At 50.8% G+C, this 26425-nt stretch overlaps 1 protein-coding gene across 13 annotated transcripts in view; it reads right to left on the bottom strand.

Annotated features, from left to right (window-relative positions):
• ADGRB1 (adhesion G protein-coupled receptor B1) overlaps nt 1–26425 on the bottom strand; it is a 698686-nt gene that overhangs the window by 181047 nt on the left and 491214 nt on the right. For all 13 annotated transcript variants that reach the window (XM_069621727.1, XM_069621731.1, XM_069621729.1 and 10 more), the window contains one exon: nt 13577–13703. In XM_069621727.1, coding sequence (XP_069477828.1) covers nt 13577–13703 — 127 coding nt within the window. The remainder of the gene's footprint in view (nt 1–13576; nt 13704–26425) is intronic.

The following is a 26425-nucleotide window of genomic DNA, read 5'->3' as shown; positions in this document are numbered from 1 at the left end:
ATTACAAAGCTGCAATTGCCTGTGGTGAAGTAGGAGAAGGTGAGTCAGACAATTACCATTACCACATTCTTACCTGCAGGACCCTAGAGGGGTTCATAGAGCTGTATATTGCCAGTGTTGCACATTGTGGTGCACTGTTCACAGTCTTCCAATAGGACGAGGTGAGTCAGACAATGTCCAACTTCACAGCTTTTCCCATGGGGACCTCGAGGGGTTCCTAAAGCTGAAAAGGCCAGTGTTGCTGAGTGTGTGGGGTCTTTAAATAGGAGCAGGTGGTTCTTTAGAGGCGGATTTGAAGGTGTGCAGTGATGCACTCACATTCATGCCAGGGGTAGACCCTTCCAGTGGAGGGGACACAAGAGGGCAAAGACCTGAATCTGGAATTGTTGGGTCGCTTGAGGGTTGTCGGGTGGTGTTGGGTGTAATGAGGGTGTCGATTGAGCTGCTGGCGGTGGAGCGGGAGACAGGTTGAGCCAAGCATGGCTGCCGGTGTTGCTGAGGACTGACGTGAATATTAGAAGGAAGATGTGTTCAGTATCCCGCTGTGATCTGTAACCAGCCCGCAGCATGTCTGGAGAAGAGACATGGACTGCTCTATGGATGATGTCTCAGATATTAGGGTCATGTCGAGGGCTTCATGCACGCATCGGAAGCAATTTTATCCCAGGCTAAGGTGAAGACTCTTGCTTTAGTCCAGTTGTTTGAGGATTTATGGATATTTTCTGAGTTAAGTGGGAAGTTAGTGCAGATATGTAGAATTGTAGATGAGTGACATTTGAACGCCAATGGGAGCATCGCTTGAGGTTGTCACTAGCAGCGTGACGTAAAAGTGGTATCTGTGGTTTATAGTTGCTCATCTACAATTGCATGTTGTGTAAACCCAGCCTCTGTGCACCATTCTCATCCCCTTTGCTGTCGCCATTAACCAGCATTGCAGGGGGTGAAGAAGGGAGTTAGCAGGGAAGTGCATCCTCCACGCCCCACCACACAACACATACGATAGCCTCCTGGTGCTTCCCCTCACCGCTAGTGGTGGGTGACATGGCTCCATTTCATCCTGCAGTAAAACTGACTGCTTCAGCTGTGGAGCAGAATTGGTGGCGTGTGGCATTTTCTTGGCCAAAATGAAATTTTTTCACAATTTAGATTTTTTTTTAATTTGTTTTATTTCAGGGGTTGTGCATTTTTCACAAAACAAAAAAAACGAAATGTCCACACCAAAAGATGTGGCAGAAAAGGTAGAACACCACTAAGCCGGCAGAACATAATTGTTGACAAATTTTGCCAATTCCATTTCGCCAGCGTTTCTTTCACCCACCCCTACTCACCATCCATATGTTTGCTCACTCCCCTTCCAAAATGTGAGTGTGGATGCGTGTGAGTGATCAAGCATTGCCCCAGCCCGATTGCAGGCGCATATGTATTTTGCCACCAGTGCATAACAGCTGAAAGACACGACACTTTCCGCAGTTTCTACCCCTGCGTGGAAGCCTTTTGGAACCACAAGTTTGCAAAGAAATCTAAAAACGAAATGACACTGGGCCACACATCACGAATGGAAATGTGGTTTGTGCTCTCATTCAAAAAGTACTTGTGTACCCAACACGTCGTGTGTGTTCCAATTTCCCGCCCAGTATTTTCGCTGCAGGACGCTTCCGGGCCAGCGATATGACTGTCTGGCCTGGCCGATCTGACTCTATGGCAGTGCAGCCCGCCTGGCAGTGATTATTATTCTCCCGCTTTGCCAGGAAGCAGGCAAATTCCTTTGAAGCCAATCCTTTGTCATCAGCCATATTGCACACTGGGTGGAAAGCCTAATCTCAGGGCCCGAATGCGTGGGAAACAGAGTCACGCTGGAGACGGGATAAGCATTTTCCTAATCGGATGGAGCTGTGAAAAGTCAGAACTGACCGTAGAAGGTCCTTGGGGGCAGAGTAACAGATCAGCGACAGCTGTCAATCAAGGTACTTCATTTGGGTCAGAGTGCTAGGAGGGGCACCACTGATTGCCAAGCTGTCACGGCTATACACATGTGTAGATGCAAGCCACGATTTAGGCTTTCACAGGGTGCCCATGTGAAAAGCATGGCGGGGCTTACGTTCGTTCCACTTTCGTCATAAACATTTCCCCAACAGGCTGCCTCCACTGAATGGCTGCCTGTCGCGAACAACGAACTTGCTTACTGCGCATGTTATTTATTTATTTATTTATGTATGTATTGGCTTCTTATGGTTCTACATTAATGAAAACCTTTTTGCCATTTGTTTCATTAAAACAGTTTCCATTCATTCCAGCCCAACTCTATTTGTTATAGCAGAAAGCACCACTTCAGATCCCACTGTAGTTCTCGGATTTTAGCAAAAGCTGTCCATATTAATTTCACCAACGCCAAAGTGAGCAGAATGTAATTCGCCCCTTAAAGTTTGTGCCACCACTCATCCATTCACCTGGAGCCATATTTCTTTGTGATCTCCATCATCAAGTCTATTCTTGTGCCTTTCATAGCGGGACAGAATTGTACCAAGTGCTTTGATGATTCCATAGAGTCGACTTTTTTTGCATAGTCTACACACTGCCCCACATCTGCTGTTACTTCTTCGACTCAGTATCTCTCTCGTCTGGAATAGATTCAATCTGAATCTCAGGAATTGGTCCCTGTAATCCCAGTTAGGAAATAAGACCAGGTATTTTGGTAGGGTGTTCAACTTTCGTGCTTCTTGGAATGGTTTCCCATACAGTTTCTTAGGTTGGCGTTCTTCTTGAGTTGCAATCTAATCTTGAGTGTACCGTTTTTTTTTTTTTTTACTTTGTCTGGATTTTCACACAGTGCTTCGTCAGATTCATCGAAGTCAAACAAAATTGCTTTACAGATCCTTTTCCATTCTGACAAGGTTGCGTCGTTATCTTTTCCAAGTGCATCCCTTAAAACCGCAAAACCCCCCTGTCTTGGTGTCATCAATATACTTTCTGTACAGCAAGAGTGTCTTCCAGGTCACTACCCGTCTTCATGGCCATCAGGCCCAGTTCCATTCGAATGGCCTGGATAGGGGTAATCTTTGGTAGATGGAGCACTTGCCTCAAATGTGAACGATGTTTCAGCTCCGTAGGTCAAAATCGGCAAATCCTTCTTCCGGTAGTATGTGATCAGCGAGGTCAATGAAAAGCTGCAGAATCTCTTCATCAGCAGCCTTCCTCGACTTGCACATTTTTGTGCCTTTGATCGCAAAAGGTCCAGTCTCGGGCTGTCTCTTTTATTTATATTGAGACATACTCCTAAGTATGTGAGTGATTTTACCTCAGGCATTTTAGTTCCCATAAGGTGCCAGATATTTAATTTCCTTGGGATGTGTCTCTTTGCTGTTGCAAAGAACAATATCCTCGATTTTAGTGTGTTGATGGTTGGTCCGTTTTCCAACACATATTTGTGTAGTGCGTCTAATTGCCGCTGGAGGCCTACTGGCATGAGGCCAGGAAGTGGCCGGCTTAAGTGGAATGAATGGTGGCCGACTGTGAAGTAAAGAGAGGGAATGGCGGTAGGGTGTGTGGGTGTGCACCTGTGTGTGTGTGTGTGTGTGTGCATGCATATGTGTGTGGTGTGTGTGTGTGTGTATGTTTCATGGGTGGAGATGAGGAGGAAGGACCGGCAACCTGGGGACCTGTGATGGCGGCTGACTGTGAAGTAAGGAGGGGGAATGGCGGTAGCGGTGTGTGTGTGTGCGTGTGTGTGTGTGTGTGTGTGTATGCATGCATATGTGTGTGGTGTGTGTGTGTGTGTGTATGTTTTATGGGTGGAGAAAGAGGGAGGGACCGGCGACCTGGGTTTGTGTGGCTATCCCCCATGGAACACTGCACAGGGTGTAGGGAGAGGAGGAAAGGGGAGAGAGAAAGGCTATTAAAGTGGCATCCCCCACATTGGCCGAAGGCAGGAAGGGGAGGCTTGGAGGAGAATATGTTTTCCTGCAGCGCCAAAACTGGGCTCGGGAATCGGGGCTTCAGTGACACCGGCCTGCATGGATCCGGATTAGAGCACTGGTATGTTTCTTGGAGCAGGTGGCCATCACTGAGTACTGGTCGAAGACCACTTCGTGCTCCTTATTGCTTAGAAGTGTTATCTGGGTTGGCTTATGTTGTTTTTTATACTGGTTCAGTTAGCCTGGAAGTAACCACTTCTGATTGTGGCAGGGAAATAAAAAGAGAAAATGGGAGATATTCTGGTTTGCAGTGCTTGAAATAAGGTTTGGGCAGGAGTTCAAAGCAGCTCCTAGGCGTCAGGCCTTGCCCAGTAAGCAGAAGATACCTTTGGAGATGAGGAACTAGGACATAGTTGTACATAGGGTGCTGAAAATCTAATTTACACATGTGATGCACTCTATAATCTTTCGTATATTTTAAATGACCACATTTATTTTAAATGCCTTCTAAGGAGATACAAATGCTCCTATATACACATTCCCAACAGAGTGCATATCAGGTAGGTATGTTTGTATAGTGCTAATTGACCTGTGAAGTCACAAGCAGCCCCCAATTACTGTTAGATTGCACCAACCAGGCTTTTCTAGTCTACAAGCAGGAGCTAAATAGCTCCCAGTTCCTGGTAATTTCGAACCCTGGATTTGACCAGGATCACCCTATTAGACAATTGGGGAAGGATACATTAGAAATAAGGTCCTATAAGCCCACAGTTAAAAAATAAAAGAAACAGTACAGAAATCTACTCCCTGGCCATGGGGCTGTGCAAAGAATGGTATTACCGCCTAATCAAATGCTTAGACCAAAACCTGTTTGTTGTGTGTGCTATGTAAATACTCATAGAAAATGTCATCTCTCAACCGCTTTCTCTGGAACTAGGAGATCTGCGTTCCAATCCCTTTTTCCCGCATTTGATAAAATAGGTGATCCTGGGCCAATCCCTTTATCTGCCAGTCACTCTCTTCGTTGGGCTGGCTTAGAAACAGGATAGTTGACCTTATTAAGCAGCTTAGTAAATAGGTTAGCCCACCCCAGAGGGCTAGTCAGGCCTCTGGAAAGTGAAAGTTCCACTGTCTAGGGGGCTATAAGTGGCTAGGCAGTAGCTGTCGACCCTCCGCCCAGCACTGAAGTGCATGTTCATATATGGTGGAAGGTTGATGCAAGAGGAAGATCCAAGGGAATCAGGAGCTTTGATCTTTGAGATCTACAAAACTGGTACTGTCAGGCAAATCCATGTGTAATTTGAGGAATTATCCATGTTATGAAAGCCAAGCCGGGCCACTAGACATGCGGCTTGCAATGAGCCATGAAAACACACATTATACAAAGTAACTACAAGGGACGCAGGAGATATATAGTATGATGGCGGAACCACGAGACATGACGTCTTATCCTGGCTTCTTCACTTCATCAAAGTGGCTTCTTCACTTGATCAAAGTGAGTGATCTTGGGCAAGTTTCTTTATGAACCTATATCTTAGTTCCGCTGGTCTGCCAAATTTGAGAGTCCATGAAATACATTTCCAGCCAGTGGTCTATATCAACCAGTTCTGTATAAAATCAGGGGACCTTTACTCACTGGTTCTTACATGCAGCGTCTAGATCGTGTGGCCTATGCTTTATCTAGCGCTTGAGATGGTTTACCATGCCTGAAAGGGGTTCTCGTATTTAGTAGTAATTCAATATTTACGTATGGTGTACAGAGGTGGCGCTGAAGACCTGCATGAGAAACTAATCATAATAGCATAGATGTGGACGTCGCACTTTTCCCTCACATTTGGGGAGGGATACATACTGCACGGCTCAGTCATCAGTGACAATTTGATGTGTTATCCAAGTTCTTGTCACATTAAAGTGATGCAAAGCTTCAATTTCTATCTGCAAATCATCCATTTCTATCTGCAAATCAACTGTCAGACATCTGAAAATTGATTAATTGCAGCCATTTAGCAGATACTTGTCTATGTGTGTGTCAGTTTAGAGTGATTTAGACCAACCTTTTCCGCCTGCAAAAAGCATGTACAAATTGTAATATACGAACACAGTAAATATAGGTGGATCAAGCTTCCCGGTCTTGGCAGCCAAGCTGTGGAACACGCTTCCTGCCTCCCTTAGATCAGAACCCTCCTTCCACTCATTCAAGATCAACATTAAACGTTGGCTCCTTGCATCTGACCTCACTGGACGCCCACAAGACTAATCTCTGGACAGGAATCTTGCCCTAGATACCTCTGGCTCTTCTCTCTGCTTTTTTTGTCTCACTGCACTGCCTTATTCAATACTGCGCGTTGACTGACCTCACTATGTAACATCTGTATATACTTTATATGTTGTGTAAGAATTAATCTTCTAACCTTGTAAATATTGTGACCTTTGTAAAATCACTGTAAATGCTATGTAACATTGCTTGCTGTTAAACATGTGCCCAGATGCCCCAGGGCAAGGAGTGCTCTATAAATAAAATAAATGCAAATACAAATATAGAAGTGCCTTTTGAAAAGCCAAATCTCTTGGCTTTCTCAAACTTTTTTTATATTTTAAAGTGCTATATTTTAAAGTGTTTCTAAGATCATTGCACGTGGGAGGGCGGTTATAAGACACTGCTTGCTGTTAAACACGTGCCAAGATGCCCCAGGGCAAGGAGTGCTCTATAAATATAATAAATACAAATACAAATATAGAAGTGCCTTTTGAAAAGCCAAATCTCTTGGCTTTCTCAAACTTTTTTTATATTTTAAAGTGCTATATTTTAAAGTGTTTCTAAGATCATTGCACGTGGGAGGGCGGTTATAAGACACTGCATAATCAATATATAATCAATGTGTTAATTTTGGTTAGAGAACACCAGCAAAGTTGCCCGCTGCAGTATGAAAAAAAAGGTAGCAGGGGCACTTTTCACTAGAATAAACTACCAACTTGACTATGTCACTGCCAGGTGGTCCGCAGGGAGAAAATAGTGGGACTCTGACGCCCCCCTAAGGGTCTATCACTGGCCGCACATGATCGTCAGAGTCGCCTTTCAGACATTCACACTTACCCGCCAATGCATTACAGAAAATGGTCCAACAATGAAATTAGACACTGTGTTTCAGGATGCTCCCCTTATTCTGCTAAAATGATATATGCGAGATCCCTAGAGCATGCCTGAACTCCAGAAAATGGGCAGCATTTCTCTGTTCAGGGAAACAGACTCTGGAATATGCCCACAGCTCACATCGGCTGATGAAAACTATCTGCTCCTCAGAAGGAAAGGAAAAATACATTGTGAAACGGCACTTCTAAACATTCTAACAGCACTTCACAATTCAAGAAACACTGTATGTTGACTCAGTTAGCAACAGTGCTCAAAATATATATACTCACTCATACTCATTCAGTATTTACATTGTCAGTGACTGCTTAGACTCTAGTCAGAAAACACAGCCACACATTCCAGAAAAGCTGCGGTGTTGTAGACCAACACGGTTGTGACTGGCACACTGTGACATACTACTAACATAAAATGAAATTTAATTTATCAAGATTTTTATAGTGCATGAACGAGGAATACATGCATATACAGAACCCACCCTGTACCAGGAAAGGCAGTACACCTCACAAAAGGGCTCCTTTCACAATACCAAAAAATTCAGGCACATAGAAAATAAGACTAAAACATTAAGACGGCACTTTAGCTTGAATTGAGTTTCACTTGAGAAAATATGACAAATAAACAAATGTTTTGAAAAATAAAAACACTGAAAGAATGTCAAAATCAATAACGGCTGCAAGTAAAGGCACAGGAGGGATTTGGGCCTTTAATGTGCCGTACATATGCCCAAAGTGCCACAAATAAAACCTTCAATCTTGGTCGGAAGTGTGATGGCCGCTTTAGGATGTAGGGCAATAAAGTGATACAGGGAATGGAAACCTACAACGGCCTATGTAATAGTCCAAACCTGTATTGTCCATAACCAGATACATTCCAAGTGCCGTCTCCCTTGTGCTACAATAATCCCATTAGCGCATTTAATTTAAATGTGCCAATCACCTCCCTCCATGACATATGGTGAACACCAAATACACTCCATAGACATGGCCCCCCACCGACCCGCAACTGGCAACGGTAACTCTCAGCCTGCCTCACACAACCAACTAAAGAGCAACTTCTACTCGGCTCCGGCAACGCTACCGTATTCATTGCTGGGACCAAAGCGCCAAGAAGCCATGCAAACGGCAGAAGCTGTGCTACAGTAAGACCCAGTAACATTAAATAAAATAATATAGTGTGGCGCCACAACGTCACAGCAATGGGTGCTATGCAATTGACCAATAAATAACACACAATAACAAACTGTCGCCCCAATTTACCATGTCCACTCCACTGTTCAGAAAGGAAATTATTAAATTATTTTATTTTTAAAAGCTTAACCATGTTATTACATATCCACAATTCTAACTTGCCCCATTCCATTCGGCAAATATGAACCCTGTCCTGAATTGTCTTTATAATCTACAGTCCTAGATTTACCATGGTGAAATCCAGGACCACAAGACTCACAATACACCGATAAAAACACAAATGTAACAGCCCCTTTTAAATGGAACAGGGCTTGTTGACCAGTACAAGACATGATATGTGATTACATTTAGTCACAAGGCTGCTTTTCCCTACTTAAGCTGCCCTCCAGTCTCTGTTTCTTTGCAGTTGGTGAGCAGGGTCAAGTTGATCTCGGTCACATGGCCTAAGCCCCACCCACAGTCTTAGCCCTGCCTCTTCCTTTCTGCTCTTAACTCTTAGGTCAAAGGCATCTCTCGCCCAGGCAAAAGACAGATGAAGAAAAGGGCAATTCCTGTTTGGACCTCGTTGGACCAAGAGAACCCAGGGACCGAACACCTGCTCAGAGAACAGGTAAGCATGCGCTGACATGTTTTTTCTACCTCTGCCACCACAGATCATCTCCACCATCCCCAGGCAACACCAACGTCATTGCTCCTCCACTAAGGTATGGACTCCGCAATACAGCAACCCCACCTACATCAGCCTCAAGCCCATCAACATCCCCTCACCGTCCACAACACAGAAGTTGATGGTCGCTAACTTCTGCTCAATTATCGGCAATGCAGCAGACATCGCCAACCTCATCACTACATTCTCATCACCAAGACCTGTCAGAGACCCACCTCCAACCACATCCTAGACATCCTTGTCCACGACATCTACAGCATCAAAAACAGAGACCATCCGAACAAGACAGGTGAAGGGCTCGCAGTCATCCACAAGACCTCTTGACCCTGCACCAGACTTGACATCGACAATATTGGCTGCTTCAAAGTCCTCTCCTGACACTTCCAGCTCTCCCCAATGGACACAATCACTTTACATCTCATCTATAGACCACCAAAACCCAACACTGCCTTCATCTGAGACTTCACTGAGCTGGTCAACACCATGTCCCTCCCGCACGCCAATAGCATCCTGATCGGCGACTTCAACCTCCCAGGCAAAAAGGCCACCAAACAGAAGAAGGAAACTTTTCTCTGCCTTCTTGATACTCTCAGCCTCACACAGCACACAAAATGGCCAGCGCACAAGAAAGGTAATATCCTTGACCTAATGATGACTTCACTGCCTTTACACCACTACAGATCTCCTCTCCTGCTCAACTGGTCTGACCCCCTGGCTGTGCCTTTCAACATCCTGCACACCACCCCAGTCAAGCACTCACAGCAAAAACACATCAGACAAACCTTTGGTTCCTTCAAGAACTTCCCGATGGAAGCCCTCAGGGAAGACCTTGCCAACCTTCAACTCAAATCGACTGAACACCCCCAACTAAACTGCAACTCGCTACTGGAAGCACTCATTGCCACCGTCTCAGCCTCCATCAATCGACACATGCCTCTAAAACAGCGCACCTGCATACCGATACCGTCAGTACCCTGGTACACGCAAGAACTCAACCTCAGCAAAAGTGTTATCAGGAAACAAGAGAAAACCTGGCACCGTTGCAGGACCACATCCGACCTGGTGCTCCTCAAAGAACTCCAAGCAACACGCTGACAACTAATCAACACATCCGAGGCCCCCTACTATCAGAACACCATATCAGAAGCTGACAACAAAAGCAGAGCCTTCTTCAAATTGGTCAAGCACTGTGTCAACCCACTATTGACCCTGCCATACCACAGTCCATTGAAAAATCCACCTCCATCAACACCTTCTTCATCGACAAAATCAGCAAGATTCGCCATCCAGCACATAGACCCCAGTTCTGCATCCACAGACCCACCTAACATCCCTGCTCGTGAAATCTCCACACCCTGACAACATTCAAAACACATTCTACAGAGGACCTGGTAGAAACCCTGACCAACCTCAAAGCCACATTGTATACAGAGGACATCCTCCTAGCATCCATCCTCAAGATCCCCCTCTCAGAAGCTCTCCTTCCCTACCTGGAGGTCATCAACAGTTCCCTAAATCAAGGCACCTTCTCATCAACCCTAAAGACAGGACAAATCCACCCTCTGCTAAAGATACCCGCTCTGGATCCTGACAACCAAAGTAGCTATCACCCTATCACCCATACTATCTTCCTAGGTAAGATCATTGAGAAAGTGGTAGATGTGCAACTGCAGCAACACATCGAAACCAACAATCTCCTCCAAACCTACCAATCCGGGTTCAGACACAGATGCAGCACAGAGCTGGCAATCATACAGGTGGTCAATGACGCTCTCAACATCCTTGACGATGGCCACCCCTGCCTCCTAGTTCTACTCGACCTCTTGGCCACTTTCGACACAGTAGACCACCAGGCACTCATGGACACCTTACATCAGTGCATGGGGATCAGCGACATTGTCATACGCTGCTTCAAGTCCTACCTCGCCAACCACCAGAAGTTTGTTCAGATCGGCTCCTCTAGATCGCCAATGCTATCCATCAGCTGTGGAGCCCTGCAGGGACCCCATCCTCTCCCCAGTGATCTTCAATGTACATATGGAGCCGCTAGGAGCCCTCCTAGCCACATCGAACATCCATATCCACCAAAACACTGACGGCACAAAGCTATATTTCAAGATCGAATCCATCAAGGACATTCAAAGGCTCAAAACCTGCCTCTCGCTGATCCATTCTCAGTTGCCCAGTCCATACTTGAAGCTCAACTCCTCCAAGACAGAATTTGTTTTCCTCACCAACAACACCGAACACCCAGACATACAGACCTTGCTATCAACCATGAACCTTGAGGGCTTCACACCCGACCTAACCTCTGCGCCAAGTCCCTTGGGTTCTACATCGACAAACACCTCTCCTTCAAGAAAACTTGAGACAGTTTGGTATCAGCTCTCCCTCCTGTGGAAAGTCAAGCCCTTCCTCCCTCCAGACAGCTTTAGATCCACCGTTCAAGCACTGGTCCTATTGCAACTGACTGAAGGCAATGTCCTACTCGAAGGCCTCCTGTCTCCTTTGTGCCCCTGAGAAGTGTCCTACATGCGTCTGCATGCCTCATCAAGGGTCTGCACAGATACGACCATATCACTTTGGCCCCCATCGACCTTCACTGGCTCACACTGCACGCACAAATCACCTTCAAGTCTTGTTGCATCATCTATAAGGCAGTCACCCTTAAGTCACCAGCTACCTTGCAGAGAAATTCAGCATCTCTGGCAGACAGCGCACCACCAGAAGCCAGGAAGTGTGCAGACTTGAAATCCACTGCTGCAAAAAGGAAAGGTCCCAAAAAAGAGCCTTCTCTGCCTACGCTACAAGACTATGCAACCACCTCCCCGTCAGCATCAGACTCGCCCCCACGCTCCTACAATTCCGAAAATAACTCAAGAGCCACCTCTTCAAGGAATCTCTCCTCCTTAACACCTAGACATCACGTCGCTCCCTGTGCCACCTGACTTGCTAGATGCCATCCGCCACTCTTCTCCCTGCCACCCTGTCCAGCTGTACTCATCCTCTGTGTCCCTCAGCATCCTACCCCTGCTGCACATCTGTTCTGCGGTTACTTCTGAAAGGGCTCCGTTATGTATCTGTATTGGTGTACACCTCTGTAAAGCGATCCATTGCTTCTCAAAGCTAGGTCCGTGCTCAATAAAACAATATATATAATAACAACAACAACAACAACAACGTACTATGCATTGCAACATTCAGGTCACTGGATATTAACATAAGACAGTGGTGAGGCCTGTTTTAGACAGAGCTCTGACGCATTTTGTGGCCATGCGTGAGAAGGCCAAACTCTGCTGTTTTCAAGCTTTGGATGCTGGGACTTGTAGTTTTTTCTTTTTCATTTGAAATTTAGGAAAACTACGAGTACCAGAGTTCCAAGCAAAAACTGCAACGTGATGGCCTTCTCACGCATGGCAATGGAAAACTTCAGAGCTCTGGTTTTAGATGGCAGGTGCAATATGGATTTTAAACAAAAGCACTTGATCGAACACAGCCCATGCAATTATTCACCTGTCCACAAAGGCCTTGGTTGCCACTGCTTGTGCCCGTTTGACCTACACTGCCCATCCGACCTTTCTAAGTGCATCCTGGGAGTGAACGAGAAATGACCACCCGTAAGGAGGAACATGGGCCCCGCATAAGAAGCCATCACCTAGACAGACATTACCACTACGAGGCAAGATGCCCAGCAAAGATCGGCCAGGCCCGCATCCGGCCTATGCAGAGCACTGGTCTGCATCTTTAAGCCACTCCAGTGCAGATGTTGTTTCCATGGCAACCGGTGGACCACATACGCGCCTGTGTCTAATAATAACCAACCTTCATCTCGAAAAAGGCTCGTTTCCCCCTGTATTTAAGGGGTTCTCACCGTGCCAGTGTATAATTAGCAAATAATTGCGGGGGCCCAGCCATGCACGCGCCGTAACGCCTGCATGCAAGTCCGGTGCGCGCCGTTCACTGCGAAACCTGTGGGCTCATTGCACGCCCCTCGAAACACATACAGCTGAGATTTAGTCCACGCAAAATGCGCCGTGTTCTACTTAACAAGCTGTGACATGTTCAGTGCAGAGGAAGGCCTTGCGAGGGGAAAACATACATAGGACAGCGGCAGAACCGCGCCGTTTCGGAAACATGTTTTGCCACAAACGTGACATGCATGGGCGACTTATACGGCGAATAACGTGCAAATAGCCTCTCTCGTGTCAATTATAACCGCATGCAATATTTTTTTAAACATGCAGACCTGCTAGCTGAGCATACCTGTACGGGTAGAAAGCAACCCCCCCCCCCCCACCCCATCCCCGACCCCTCTCCCCAGACCATATACCACCCACCACAGGGTCATGGCCCAAAAAAAACAGCATTCAAAGCAATTAAGAAGCAGCCTTTGAAATGAAGGAGGGGGGGCAGGTTATGCTTGACTGGAGGCGGCCATGCATTCAGTGGCGACCTGCATTTTCTCCAAAAGTCTCCTTTACGCTCAACCCCCCTGATCCCGGCAACCCCCTCCCGGCACCCGCCCCCCCCCCCTCCCTGCGATGGGTGGCGGCATGGGTGATGCAGCCGTGCCTTGGTTACACAGCACAGACCCTCTGCAATGTTACCGCCCGGCACAGGTTTTAAACGTGTTTCGCTTTGTTTTTGGTGAGCCACTTACCATGTCTGTGCTGATCTGGGCGAGGATGGCGAAGGTGGAGAGCCGGTCACACAGGCATCTCGTGCGGGAGGAGTCGACGGGCACCGTCCGGCAGCCTCGGAAGGACCAGGCGCCGAGCTGGGCAGACCTGGATGTGGAGGGAGGCGGTGGAGGGGGGAGGGAGTGTGGCGGCCACGATGGGTGGGGTGGGGGGGAGAACCGCAGACAGGGGTGAGGGGGAAAAAAATCAGTTTACATCGTGAGCATAAGAGCAATCGACACCAAATCTCTTTCAACAACAGCAACAAAAAAATATCAACACAGTGGGGAGGGGGCGAGCGGGGCGCTGGGCAGAGGAGGGGGCGCCATGGCGGAGTGGTTCCCAGGCTGTGTGTGAGGGAGGGGGGCGCAGCACGTCACGGGGGAGCGCACTGGCGAGGGCTGGGGGGAGGAGACGAGAATTAATATTATGATTTCTGGGTCTCTGTGTGTGCAACAATGCGCGGGCTGCGGGGGGCTGCGGGATGGGGAGGTGGGCGAGTGGATGGGGGGATGATGGCGAGATCAGGACAGGGGTAACGCGGGGAGCTCAAAATTCAAAGGTGGCACGGGTGGAGGGCGAGGTTGGCAAGGGAGAGGACAGGCAGGAGAAGAGAGGAAGAGGGGGCACGGAGGGTGGGCTGTGTGATGTCAGGCTGCCTGGGATGCAGGGGGGCCGAACTGGAGAAGCGATGGGCCATAGAGAGTGATGTGGATTGCAAGGGGCATGGGAGGCCTCGTGATGCGGCGGGCATTGAGGAGGGAGATACGGGAAAGGCAGGGGGCAGACAGAAGGGGCACTCGGGAATCCGAGCAGCCAGGGTGGCAGCGCGAAGAGGCTAAATAAGGACACTGTTGGTGCAAGGTGGCACAGGGACAGGCTAGAGGTGGAGCCTTCAAGGTGTTGAGAGGTGTGCAGAAAGGGTAGGGGTATATAGCACTGGGTGGATGTGGCATTAGGGGGCGAAGAGTGGGTAACACAGTGGAAGATGACCCCAGGCCAGAAAAAAAGGATGGGGGCATTCAGGGTGGTATACGCTTGGCAGAGAGCGAGGAAGACCTATTATGATCTGGTGCGTTCGGGGTCTTTAGTGACGCCAGAGAATGAAGGGGTTAATAGATGAGGGAACCTGGGAAATAGGGTCAGAGTCCAGGGTGATGCTGAGCGATAACTCGCATCAGTGGAGCGATGAGGCTTTCACTGGCGAGGGGCATTCGGGAAATGGCAAAGGGTGAGAGTAGAATCTGGCACTCGGAAAGAGAGTGGATGGGGCACAAGAGCAGAGGTGGGTGGGACCCTCAGAATGATGTGGGGAGTGGGTATATGATCAGAGATGGGATGTGGCACTCAGAATGATGTGAGAAGGTGGGAAGTGGGTACAAGATCAGAGATGGGATGGGGCACTCAGAATGATGTGAGAGGGTGGGAAGTGGGTACACGATCAGAGCTGGGTTGGGGCACTCAGAATGATGTGAGAGGGTGGGAAGTGGGTACACGATCAGAGCTGGGTTGGGGCACTCAGAATGATGTGAGAGGGTGGGAAGTGGGTACACGATCAGAGATGGGATGGGGCACTCAGAATGATGTGAGAGGGTGGGAAGTGGGTACACGATCAGAGGTGGGTTGGGGCACTCAGAATGATGTGAGAGGGTGGGAAGTGGGTACACGATCAGAGCTGGGTTGGGGCACACAGAATGATATGAGAGGATGGAAAGTGGGTATATGATCAGAGCTGGGATGGGGCACTCAGAATGATATGAGAGGGTGGAAAGTGGGTATATGATCAGAGCTGGGATGGGCACTCAGAATGATGTGAGAGGGTGGGAAGTGGGTACACGATCAGAGGTGGGATGGGGCACTCAGAATGATGTGAGAGGGTGGGAAGTGGGTACACGATCAGAGGTGGGTTGGGGCACTCAGAATGATGTGGGGAGTGGGTATATGATCAGAGCTGGGATGGGGCACTCAGAATGATGTGAGAGGGTGGGAAGTGGGTATATGATCAGAGCTGGGATGGGGCACTCAGAATGATGTGAGAGGGTGGGAAGTGGGTACAAAATCAGAGGTGGGATGGGCACTCAGAATGATGATGTGAGAGGATGGGAAGTAGGTACACAATCGGAGGTGGGATGAGGCACTCAGAATGATGTGAGAGGGTGGGAAGTGGGTAGAAGATCAGAGCTGGGTTGGGGCACTCAGAATGTGAGAGGGTGGGAAGTGGGTACAAGAGCAGAGATGGGATGGGGCACACAGAATTATGTGAGAGGGTGGAAAGTGGGTAGAAGATCAGAGCTGGGTTGGGGCACTCAGAATGTGAGAGGGTGGGAAGTGGGTACAAGAGCAGAGATGGGATGGGGCACACAGAATTATGTGAGAGGGTGGAAAGTGGGTAGAAGATCAGAGCTGGGTTGGGGCACTCAGAATGTGAGAGGGTGGGAAGTGGGTACAAGAGCAGAGATGGGATGGGGCACACAGAATTATGTGAGAGGGTGGAAAGTGGGTAGAAGATCAGAGCTGGTATGGGGCACCCAGGATAATGTGAGAGGGAGGAAAGTGTGGATAAGAGCATAGGTGGCATGTGGCACCCAGGATGATGTGAGAGGGAGGGAAGTGTGGATAAGAGCATAGGTGGCATGGAGCACCCAGGATGATGTGAGAGGGAGGAAAGTGTGGATACGGCCATGGGTGGCATGGGGCACCCAGGATGATGTGAGAGGGAGGAAAGTGTGGATAAGAGCATGGGTGGCATGGGGCACCCAGGATGATGTGAGAGGGAGGAAAGTGTGGATAAGAGCATAGGTGGCATGGGGCACCCAGGATGATGTGAGAGGGAGGGAAGTGTGGATAAGAGTATAGGTGGCATGGGGCACCCAGGATGATGTGAGAGGGAGGGAAGTGTGGATAAGAGTATAGATGGCATGGGGCACCCAGGATGATGTGAGAGGGAGGGAAGTGTGTATAAGAGTATAGGTGGCATGGGCACCCAGGATGATGTGAGAGGGAGGGAAGTGTGGATACTGCCATAGGTGGCATGGGGCACCCAGGATGATGTGAGAGGGAGGGACGTGTGGATAAGAGCATAGGTGGCATGGGGCACCCAGGATGATGTGAGAGGGAGGCAAGTGTGGATAAGAGCATAGGTGGCATGGGGCACCCAGGATGATGTGAGAGGGAGGGAAGTGTGGATAAGAGCATAGGAGGCATGGGGCACCCAGGATGATGTGAGAGGGAGGGAAGTGTGGATACGGCCATAGGTGGCATGGGGCACCCAGGATGATGTGAGAGGGAGGAAAGTGTGGATACGGCCATAGGTGGCATGGGGCACCCAGGATGATGTGAGAGGGAGGGAAGTGTGGATAAGAGCATAGGTGGCATGGGGCACCCAGGATGATGTGAGAGGGAGGAAAGTGTGGATAAGAGCATGGGTGGCATGGGGCACCCAGGATGATGTGAGAGGGAGGGAAGTGTGGATAAGAGCATAGGTGGCATGGGGCACCCAGGATGATGTGAGAGGGAGGGAAGTGTGGATAAGAGCATAGGTGGCATGGGGCACCCAGGATGATGTGAGAGGGAGGGAAGTGTGGATAAGAGCATAGGTGGCATGGGGCACCCAGGATGATGTGAGAGGGAGGGAAGTGTGGATAAGAGCATAGGTGGCATGGGGCACCCAGGATGATGTGAGAGGGAGGAAAGTGTGGATAAGAGCATGGGTGGCATGGGGCACCCAGGATGATGTGAGAGGGAGGGAAGTGTGGATAAGAGCATAGATGGCATGGGGCACCCAGGATGATGTGAGAGGGAGGGAAGTGTGGATAAGAGCATAGGTGGCATGGGGCACCCAGGATGATGTGAGAGGGAGGGAAGTGTGGATAAGAGTATAGATGGCATGGGGCACCCAGGATGATGTGAGAGGGAGGGAAGTGAGGATAAGAGTATAGGTGGCATGGGGCACCCAGGATGATGTGAGAGGGAGGGACGTGTGTATAAGTGCATAGGTGGCATGGGGCACCCAGGATGATGTTAGAGGGAGGGAAGTGTGTATAAGAGTATAGGTGGCATGGGCACCAAGGATGATGTGAGAGGGAGGGAAGTGTGGATACGGCCATAGGTGGCATGGGGCACCCAGGATGATGTGAGAGGGAGGGACGTGTGGATAAGAGCATAGGTGGCATGGGGCACCCAGGATGATGTGAGAGGGAGGGAAGTGTGGATCAGAGCATAGGTGGCATGGGCCACCCAGGATGATGTGAGAGGGAGGGAAGTGTGGATAAGAGCATAGGTGGCATGGGGCACCCAGGATGATGTGAGAGGGAGGGAAATGTGGATACGGCCATAGGTGGCATGGGGCACCCAGGATGATGTGAGAGGGAGAAAAGTGTGGATAAGAGCATAGGTGGCATGGGGCACCCAGGATGATGTGAGAGGGAGGGAAGTGTGGATAAGAGCATAGGTGGCATGGGGCACCCAGGATGATGTGAGAGGGAGGGAAGTGTGGATAAGAGCATAGGTGGCATGGGGCACCCAGGATAATGTGAGAGGGAGGGAAGTGTGGATACGGCCATAGGTGGCATGGGGCACCCAGGATGATGTGAGAGGGAGGGAAGTGTGGATAAGAGCATAGGTGGCAAGGGGCACCCAGGATGATGTGAGAGGGAGGGAAGTGTGGATAAGAGCATAGGTGGCATGGGGCACCCAGGATGATGTGAGAGGGAGGGACGTGTGGATAAGAGTATAGATGGCATGGGGCACCCATGATGATGTGAGAGGGAGGGAAGTGTGGATACGGCCATAGGTGGCATGGGGCACCCAGGATGATGTGAGAGGGAGGGAAGTGTGGATAAGAGTATAGGTGGCATGGGGCACCCAGGATGATTTGAGAGGGAGGGAAGTGTGTATAAGGGCATAGGTGGCATGGGGCACCCAGGATAATGTGAGAGGGAGGGAAGTGTGGATAAGAGCATAGGTGGCATGGGGCACCCAGGATGATGTGAGAGGGAGGGAAGTGTGGATAAGAGCATAGGTGGCATGGGGCACCCAGGATGATGTGAGAGGGAGGGAAGTGTGGATACGGCCATAGGTGGCATGGGGCACCCAGGATGATGTGAGAGGGAGGGAAGTGTGGATAAGAGCATAGGTGGCATGGGCACCCAGGATGATGTGAGAGGTTGGGAAGTGTGGATAAAACATAGGTGGCATGGGGGACCCAGGATGATGTGAGAGGGAGGGAAGTGTGTATAAGGGCATAGGTGGCATGGGGCACCCAGGATGATGTGAGAGGGAGGGAAGTGTGGATAAGACTATAGGTGGCATGGGGCACCCAGGATGATGTGAGAGGTTGGGAAGTGTGGATAAGAACATAGGTGGCATGGGGCACCCAGGATGATGTGAGAGGGAGGGAAGTGTGGATAAGACTATAGGTGGCATGGGGCACCCAGGATGATGTGAGAGGGAGGGAAGTGAGGATAAGAGTATAGGTGGCATGGGGCACCCAGGATGATGTGAGAGGGAGGGAAGTGTGGATACGGCCATAGGTGGCATGGGGCACCCAGGATGATGTGAGAGGGAGGGAAGTGTGGATAAGAGTATAGGTGGCATGGGGCACCCAGGATGATGTGAGAGGTTGGGAAGTGTGGATAAGAACATAGGTGGCATGGGGCACCCAGGATGATGTGAGAGGGAGGGAAGTGTGGATAAGACTATAGGTGGCATGGGGCACCCAGGATGATGTGAGAGGGAGGGAAGTGAGGATAAGAGTATAGGTGGCATGGGGCACCCAGGATGATGTGAGAGGGAGGGAAGTGTGTATAAGGGCATAGGTGGCATGGGGCACCCAGGATGATGTGAGAGGGAGGGAAGTGTGGATAAGAGTATAGGTGGCATGGGGCACCCAGGATGATGTGAGAGGGAGGGAAGTATGGATAAGAGTATAGATGGCATGGGGCACCCAGGATGATGTGAGAGGGAGGGAAGTGTGGATAAGAGCATAGGTGGCATGGGGCACCCAGGATGATGTGAGAGGGAGGGAAGTGTGGATAAGAGCATAGGTGGCATGGGGCACCCAGGATGATGTGAGAGGGAGGGAAGTGTGGATAAGAGTATAGATGGCATGGGGCACCCAGGATGATGTGAGAGGGAGGGAAGTGAGAATAAGAGTATAGGTGGCATGGGGCACCCAGGATGATGTGAGAGGGAGGGAAGTGTGGATAAGAGTATAGATGGCATGGGGCACCCAGGATGATGTGAGAGGGAGGGAAGTGTGGATAAGAGTATAGATGGCATGGGGCACCCAGGATGATGTGAGAGGGAGGGAAGTGTGGATAAGAGCATACGTGGCATTGGGCACCTAGGATGATGTGAGAGGGAGGGAAGTGTGGATACGGCCATAGGTGGCATGGGGCACCCAGGATGATGTGAGAGGGAGGGAAGTGTGGATAAGACTATAGATGGCATGGGGCACCCAGGATGATGTGAGAGATTGGGAAGTGTGGATAAGAACATAGGTGGCATGGGGCACCCAGGATGATGTGAGAGGGAGGGAAGTGTGGATAAGAGTATAGGTGGCATGGGGCACCCAGGATGATGTGAGCGGGAGGGAAGTGAGGATAAGAGTATAGATGGCATGGGGCACCCAGGATGATGTGAGAGGGAGGGAAGTGTGGATAAGAGCATAGGTGGCATGGGGCACCTAGGATGATGTGAGAGGGAGGGAAGTGTGGATACGGCCATAGGTGGCATGGGGCACCCAGGATGATGTGAGAGGGAGGGAAGTGTGGATAAGAGTATAGGTGGCATGGGGCACCCAGGATGATGTGAGAGGTTGGGAAGTGTGGATAAGAACATAGGTGGCATGGGGCACCCAGGATGATGTGAGAGGGAGGGAAGTGTGGATAAGACTATAGGTGGCATGGGGCACCCAGGATGATGTGAGAGGGAGGGAAGTGAGGATAAGAGTATAGGTGGCATGGGGCACCCAGGATGATGTGAGAGGGAGGGAAGTGTGTATAAGGGCATAGGTGGCATGGGGCACCCAGGATGATGTGAGAGGGAGGGAAGTGTGGATAAGAGTATAGGTGGCATGGGGCACCCAGGATGATGTGAGAGGGAGGGAAGTATGGATAAGAGTATAGATGGCATGGGGCACCCAGGATGATGTGAGAGGGAGGGAAGTGTGGATAAGAGCATAGGTGGCATGGGGCACCCAAGATGATGTGAGAGGGAGGGAAGTGTGGATAAGGGTATAGGTGGCATGGGGCACCCAGGATAATGTGAGAGGGAGGGAAGTGTGGATAAGAGTATAGGTGGCATGGGGCACCCAGGATTATGTGAGAGGGAGGGAAGTGTGGATAAGAGTATAGGTGGCATGGGGCACCCAGGATGATGTGAGAGGGAGGGAAGTGTGGATAAGAGTATAGATGGCATGGGGCACCCAGGATGATGTGAGAGGGAGGGAAGTGTGTATAAGAGTATAGGTGGCATGGGCACCCAGGATGATGTGAGAGGAAGGGAAGTGTGGATACGGCCATAGGTGGCATGGGGCACCCAGGATGATGTGAGAGGGAGGGACGTGTGGATAAGAGCATAGGTGGCATGGGGCACCCAGGATGATGTGAGAGGGAGGGAAGTGTGGATAAGAGCATAGGTGGCATGGGGCATCCAGGATGATGTGAGAGGGAGGGAAGTGTGGATAAGAGCATAGGTGGCATGGGGCACCCAGGATGATGTGAGAGGGAGGGAAGTGTGGATACGGCCATAGGTGGCATGGGGCACCCAGGATGATGTGAGAGGGAGGAAAGTGTGGATACGGCCATAGGTGGCATGGGGCACCCAGGATGATGTGAGAGGGAGGGAAGTGTGGATAAGAGCATAGGTGGCATGGGGCACCCAGGATGATGTGAGAGGGAGGGAAGTGTGGATAAGAGCATAGGTGGCATGGGGCACCCAGGATGATGTGAGAGGGAGGGAAGTGTGGATAAGAGCATAGGTGGCATGGGGCACCCAGGATGATGTGAGAGGGAGGGAAGTGTGGATAAGAGCATAGGTGGCATGGGGCACCCAGGATGATGTGAGAGGGAGGAAAGTGTGGATAAGAGCATGGATGGCATGGGGCACCCAGGATGATGTGAGAGGGAGGGAAGTGTGGATAAGAATATAGATGGCATGGGGCACCCAGGATGATGTGAGAGGGAGGGAAGTGTGGATAAGAGTATAGGTGGCATGGGGCACCCAGGATGATGTGAGAGGGAGGGAAGTGTGGATAAGAGTATAGATGGCATGGGGCACCCAGGATGATGTGAGAGGGAGGGAAGTGAGGATAAGAGTATAGGTGGCATGGGGCACCCAGGATGATGTGAGAGGGAGGGAAGTGTGTATAAGTGCATAGGTGGCATGGGGCACCCAGGATGATGTGAGAGGGAGGGAAGTGTGTATAAGAGTATAGGTGGCATGGGCACCCAGGATGATGTGAGAGGGAGGGAAGTGTGGATACGGCCATAGGTGGCATGGGGCACCCAGGATGATGTGAGAGGGAGGGACGTGTGGATAAGAGCATAGGTGGCATGGGGCACCCAGGATGATGTGAGAGGGAGGGAAGTGTGGATAAGAGCATAGGTGGCATGGGCCACCCAGGATGATGTGAGAGGGAGGGAAGTGTGGATAGGAGAATAGGTGGCATGGGGCACCCAGGATGATGTGAGAGGGAGGGAAGTGTGGATACGGCCATAGGTGGCATGGGGCACCCAGGATGATGTGAGAGGGAGAAAAGTGTGGATAAGAGCATAGGTGGCATGGGGCACCCAGGATGATGTGAGAGGGAGGGAAGTGTGGATAAGAGCATAGGTGGCATGGGGAACCCAGGATGATGTGAGAGGGAGGGAAGTGTGGATAAGAGCATAGGTGGCATGGGGCACCCAGGATAATGTGAGAGGGAGGGAAGTGTGGATACGGCCATAGGTGGCATGGGGCACCCAGGATGATGTGAGAGGGAGGGAAGTGTGGATAAGAGCATAGGTGGCAAGGGGCACCCAGGATGATGTGAGAGGGAGGGAAGTGTGGATAAGAGCATAGGTGGCATGGGGCACCCAGGATGATGTGAGAGGGAGGGACGTGTGGATAAGAGTATAGATGGCATGGGGCACCCATGATGATGTGAGAGGGAGGGAAGTGTGGATACGGCCATAGGTGGCATGGGGCACCCAGGATGATGTGAGAGGGAGGGAAGTGTGGATAAGAGTATAGGTGGCATGGGGCACCCAGAATGATGTGAGAGGGAGGGAAGTGTGTATAAGGGCATAGGTGGCATGGGGCACCCAGGATAATGTGAGAGGCAGGGAAGTGTGGATAAGAGCATAGATGGCATGGGGCACCCAGGATGATGTGAGAGGGAGGGAAGTGTGGATAAGAGCATAGGTGGCATGGGGCACCCAGGATGATGTGAGAGGGAGGGAAGTGTGGATACGGCCATAGGTGGCATGGGGCACCCAGGATGATGTGAGAGGGAGGGAAGTGTGGATAAGAGCATAGGTGGCATGGGCACCCAGGATGATGTGAGAGGTTGGGAAGTGTGGATAAGAACATAGGTGGCATGGGGGACCCAGGATGATGTGAGAGGGAGGGAAGTGTGTATAAGGGCATAGGTGGCATGGGGCACCCAGGATGATGTGAGAGGGAGGGAAGTGTGTAAGAGTATAGGTGGCATGGGCACCCAGGATGATGTGAGAGGGAGGGAAGTGTGGATAAGAGCATAGGTGGCATGGGCACCCAGGATGATGTGAGAGGGAAGGAAGTGTGGATACGGCCATAGGTGGCATGGGGCACCCAGGATAATGTGAGAGGGAGGGAAGTGTGGATAAGAGCATAGGTGGCATGGGGCACCCAGGATGATGTGAGAGGGAGGGAAGTGTGGATACGGCCATAGGTGGCATGGGGCACCCAGGATGATGTGAGAGGGAGGAAAGTGTGGATAAGAGCATAGGTGGCATGGGGCACCCAGGATGATGTGAGAGGGAGGGAAGTGTGGATAAGAGCATAGGTGGCATGTGGCACTCAGGATGATGTGAGAGGTTGGGAAGTGTGGATAAAAGTATAGGTGGCATGGGGCACCCAGGATGATGTGAGAGGGAGGGAAGTGTGGATAAGAGTATAGGTGGCAAGGGATACCCAGGATGATGTGAGAGGGAGGGAAGTGTGGATAAGAGTGTAGGTGGCATGGGGCACCCAGGATGATGTGAGAGGTAGGCAAGTGTGGATACGGCCATAGGTGGCATGGGGCATCCAGGATTATGTGAGAGGGAGGGAAGTGTGGATAAGAGCATAGGTGGCATGGGGCACCCAGGATGATGTGAGAGGGAGGGAAGTGTGGATAAGAGCATAGGTGGCATGGGGCACCCTGGATGATGTGAGAGGGAGGGAAGTGTGGATACGGTCATAGGTGGCATGGGGCACCCAGGATGATGTGAGAGGGAGGGAAGTGTGGATAAGAGTATAGATGGCATGCGGCACCCATGATGATGTGAGAGGGAGGGAAGTGTGGATACGGCCATAGGTGGCATGGGGCACCCAGGATGATGTGAGAGGGAGGGAAGTGTGAATAAGAGTATAGGTGGCATGGGCACCCAGGATGATGTGAGAGGGAGGGAATTGTGGATAAGAGCATAGGTGGCATGGGGCACCCAGGATAATGTGAGAGGGAGGACAGTGTGGATACGGCCATAGGTGGCATGGGGCACCCAGGATGATGTGAGAGGGAGGGAAGTGTGTATAAGAGTATAGATGGCATGGGGCACCCAGGATGATGTGAGAGGGAGGGAAGTGTGGATAAGAGCATAGGTGGCATGGGGCACCTAGGATGATGTGAGAGGGAGGGAAGTGTGGATACGGCCATAGGTGGCATGGGGCACCCAGGATGATGTGAGAGGGAGGGAAGTGTGGATACGGCCATAGGTGGCATGGGGCACCCAGGATGATGTGAGAGGGAGGGAAGTGTGGATAAGAGTATAGATGGCATGGGGCACCCAGGATGATGTGAGAGGGAGGGAAGTGTGGATAAGAGTACAGATGGGATGGGGCACCCAGGATGATGTGAGAGGGAGGGAAGTGTGGATAAGAGTATAGATGGCATGGGGCACCCAGGATGATGTGAGAGGGAGGGAAGTGTGGATAAGAGCATAGGTGGCATGGGGCACCTAGGATGATGTGAGAGGGAGGGAAGTGTGGATACGGCCATAGGTGGCATGGGGCACCCAGAATGATGTGAGAGGGAGGGAAGTGTGGATAAGAGTATAGATGGCATGGGGCACCCAGGATGATGTGAGAGGTTGGGAAGTGTGGATAAGAACATAGGTGGCATGGGGCACCCAGGATGATGTGAGAGGGAGGGAAGTGTGGATAAGAGTATAGGTGGCATGGGGCACCCAGGATGATGTGAGCGGGAGGGAAGTGAGGATAAGAGTATAGATGGCATGGGGCACCCAGGATGATGTGAGAGGGAGGGAAGTGTGGATAAGAGTATAGATGGCATGGGGCACCCAGGATGATGTGAGAGGGAGGGAAGTGTGGATAAGAGCATAGGTGGCATGGGGCACCTAGGATGATGTGAGAGGGAGGGAAGTGTGGATACGGCCATAGGTGGCATGGGGCACCCAGGATGATGTGAGAGGGAGGGAAGTGTGGATAAGAGTATAGATGGCATGGGGCACCCAGGATGATGTGAGCGGTTGGGAAGTGTGGATAAGAACATAGGTGGCATGGGGCACCCAGGACGATGTGAGAGGGAGTGAAGTGTGGATAAGACTATAGGTGGCATGGGGCACCCAGGATGATGTGAGAGGGAGGGAAGTGAGGATAAGAGTATAGGTGGCATGGGGCACCCAGGATGATGTGAGAGGGAGGGAAGTGTGTATAAGGGCATAGGTGGCATGGGGCACCCTGGATGATGTGAGAGGGAGGGACGTGTGTATAAGAGTATAGGTGGCATGGGCACCCAGGATGATGTGAGAGGGAGGGAAGTGTGGATAAGAGCATAGGTGGCATGGGGCACCCAGGATGATGTGAGAGGGAGGGAAGTGTGGATAAGACTATAGGTGGCATGGGGCACCCAGGATAATGTGAGAGGGAGGGAAGTGTGGATAAGAGTATAGGTGGCATGGGGCACCCAGGATGATGTGAGAGGGAGGGAAGTGTGGATAAGAGTATAGATGGCATGGGGCACCCAGGATGATGTGAGAGGGAGGAAAGTGTGGATAAGAGCATAGGTGGCATGGGGCACCTAGGATGATGTGAGAGTGAGGGAGTGTGGATACGGCCATAGGTGGCATGGGGCACCCAGGATGATGTGAGAGGGAGGGACGTGTGGATAAGAGCATAGGTGGCATGGGGCACCCAAGATGATGTGAGAGAGAGGAAAGTGTGGATAAGAGCATAGGTGGCATGGGGCACCCAGGATAATGTGAGAGGGAGGAAAGTGTGGATACGGCCATAGGTGGCATGGGGCACCCAGGATGATGTGAGAGGGAGGGAAGTGTGGATAAGAGTATAGATGGCATGGGGCACCCAGGATGATGTGAGAGGGAGGGAAGTGTGGATAAGAGCATAGGTGGCATGGGGCACCCAGGATGATGTGAGAGGGAGGGAAGTGTGGATACGGCCATAGGTGGCATGGGGCACCCAGGATAATGTGAGAGGAAGGGAAGTGTGGATAAGAGTATAGATGGAATGGGGCACCCAGGATGATGTGAGAGGGAGGGAAGTGTGGATACGGCCATAGGTGGCATGGGGCACCCAGGATAATGTGAGAGTGAGGGAAGTGTGGATAAGAGTATAGATGGCATGGGGCA

Source organism: Ambystoma mexicanum, chromosome 5q, assembly GCF_040938575.1.
Source record: "Ambystoma mexicanum isolate Mex_15411 chromosome 5q, UKY_AmexF1_1, whole genome shotgun sequence".
Taxonomy (NCBI): domain Eukaryota; kingdom Metazoa; phylum Chordata; class Amphibia; order Caudata; family Ambystomatidae; genus Ambystoma; species Ambystoma mexicanum.
Note: the sequence above shows the minus strand (reverse complement) of the source record. Positions and strands in the feature narration are given on the sequence as shown.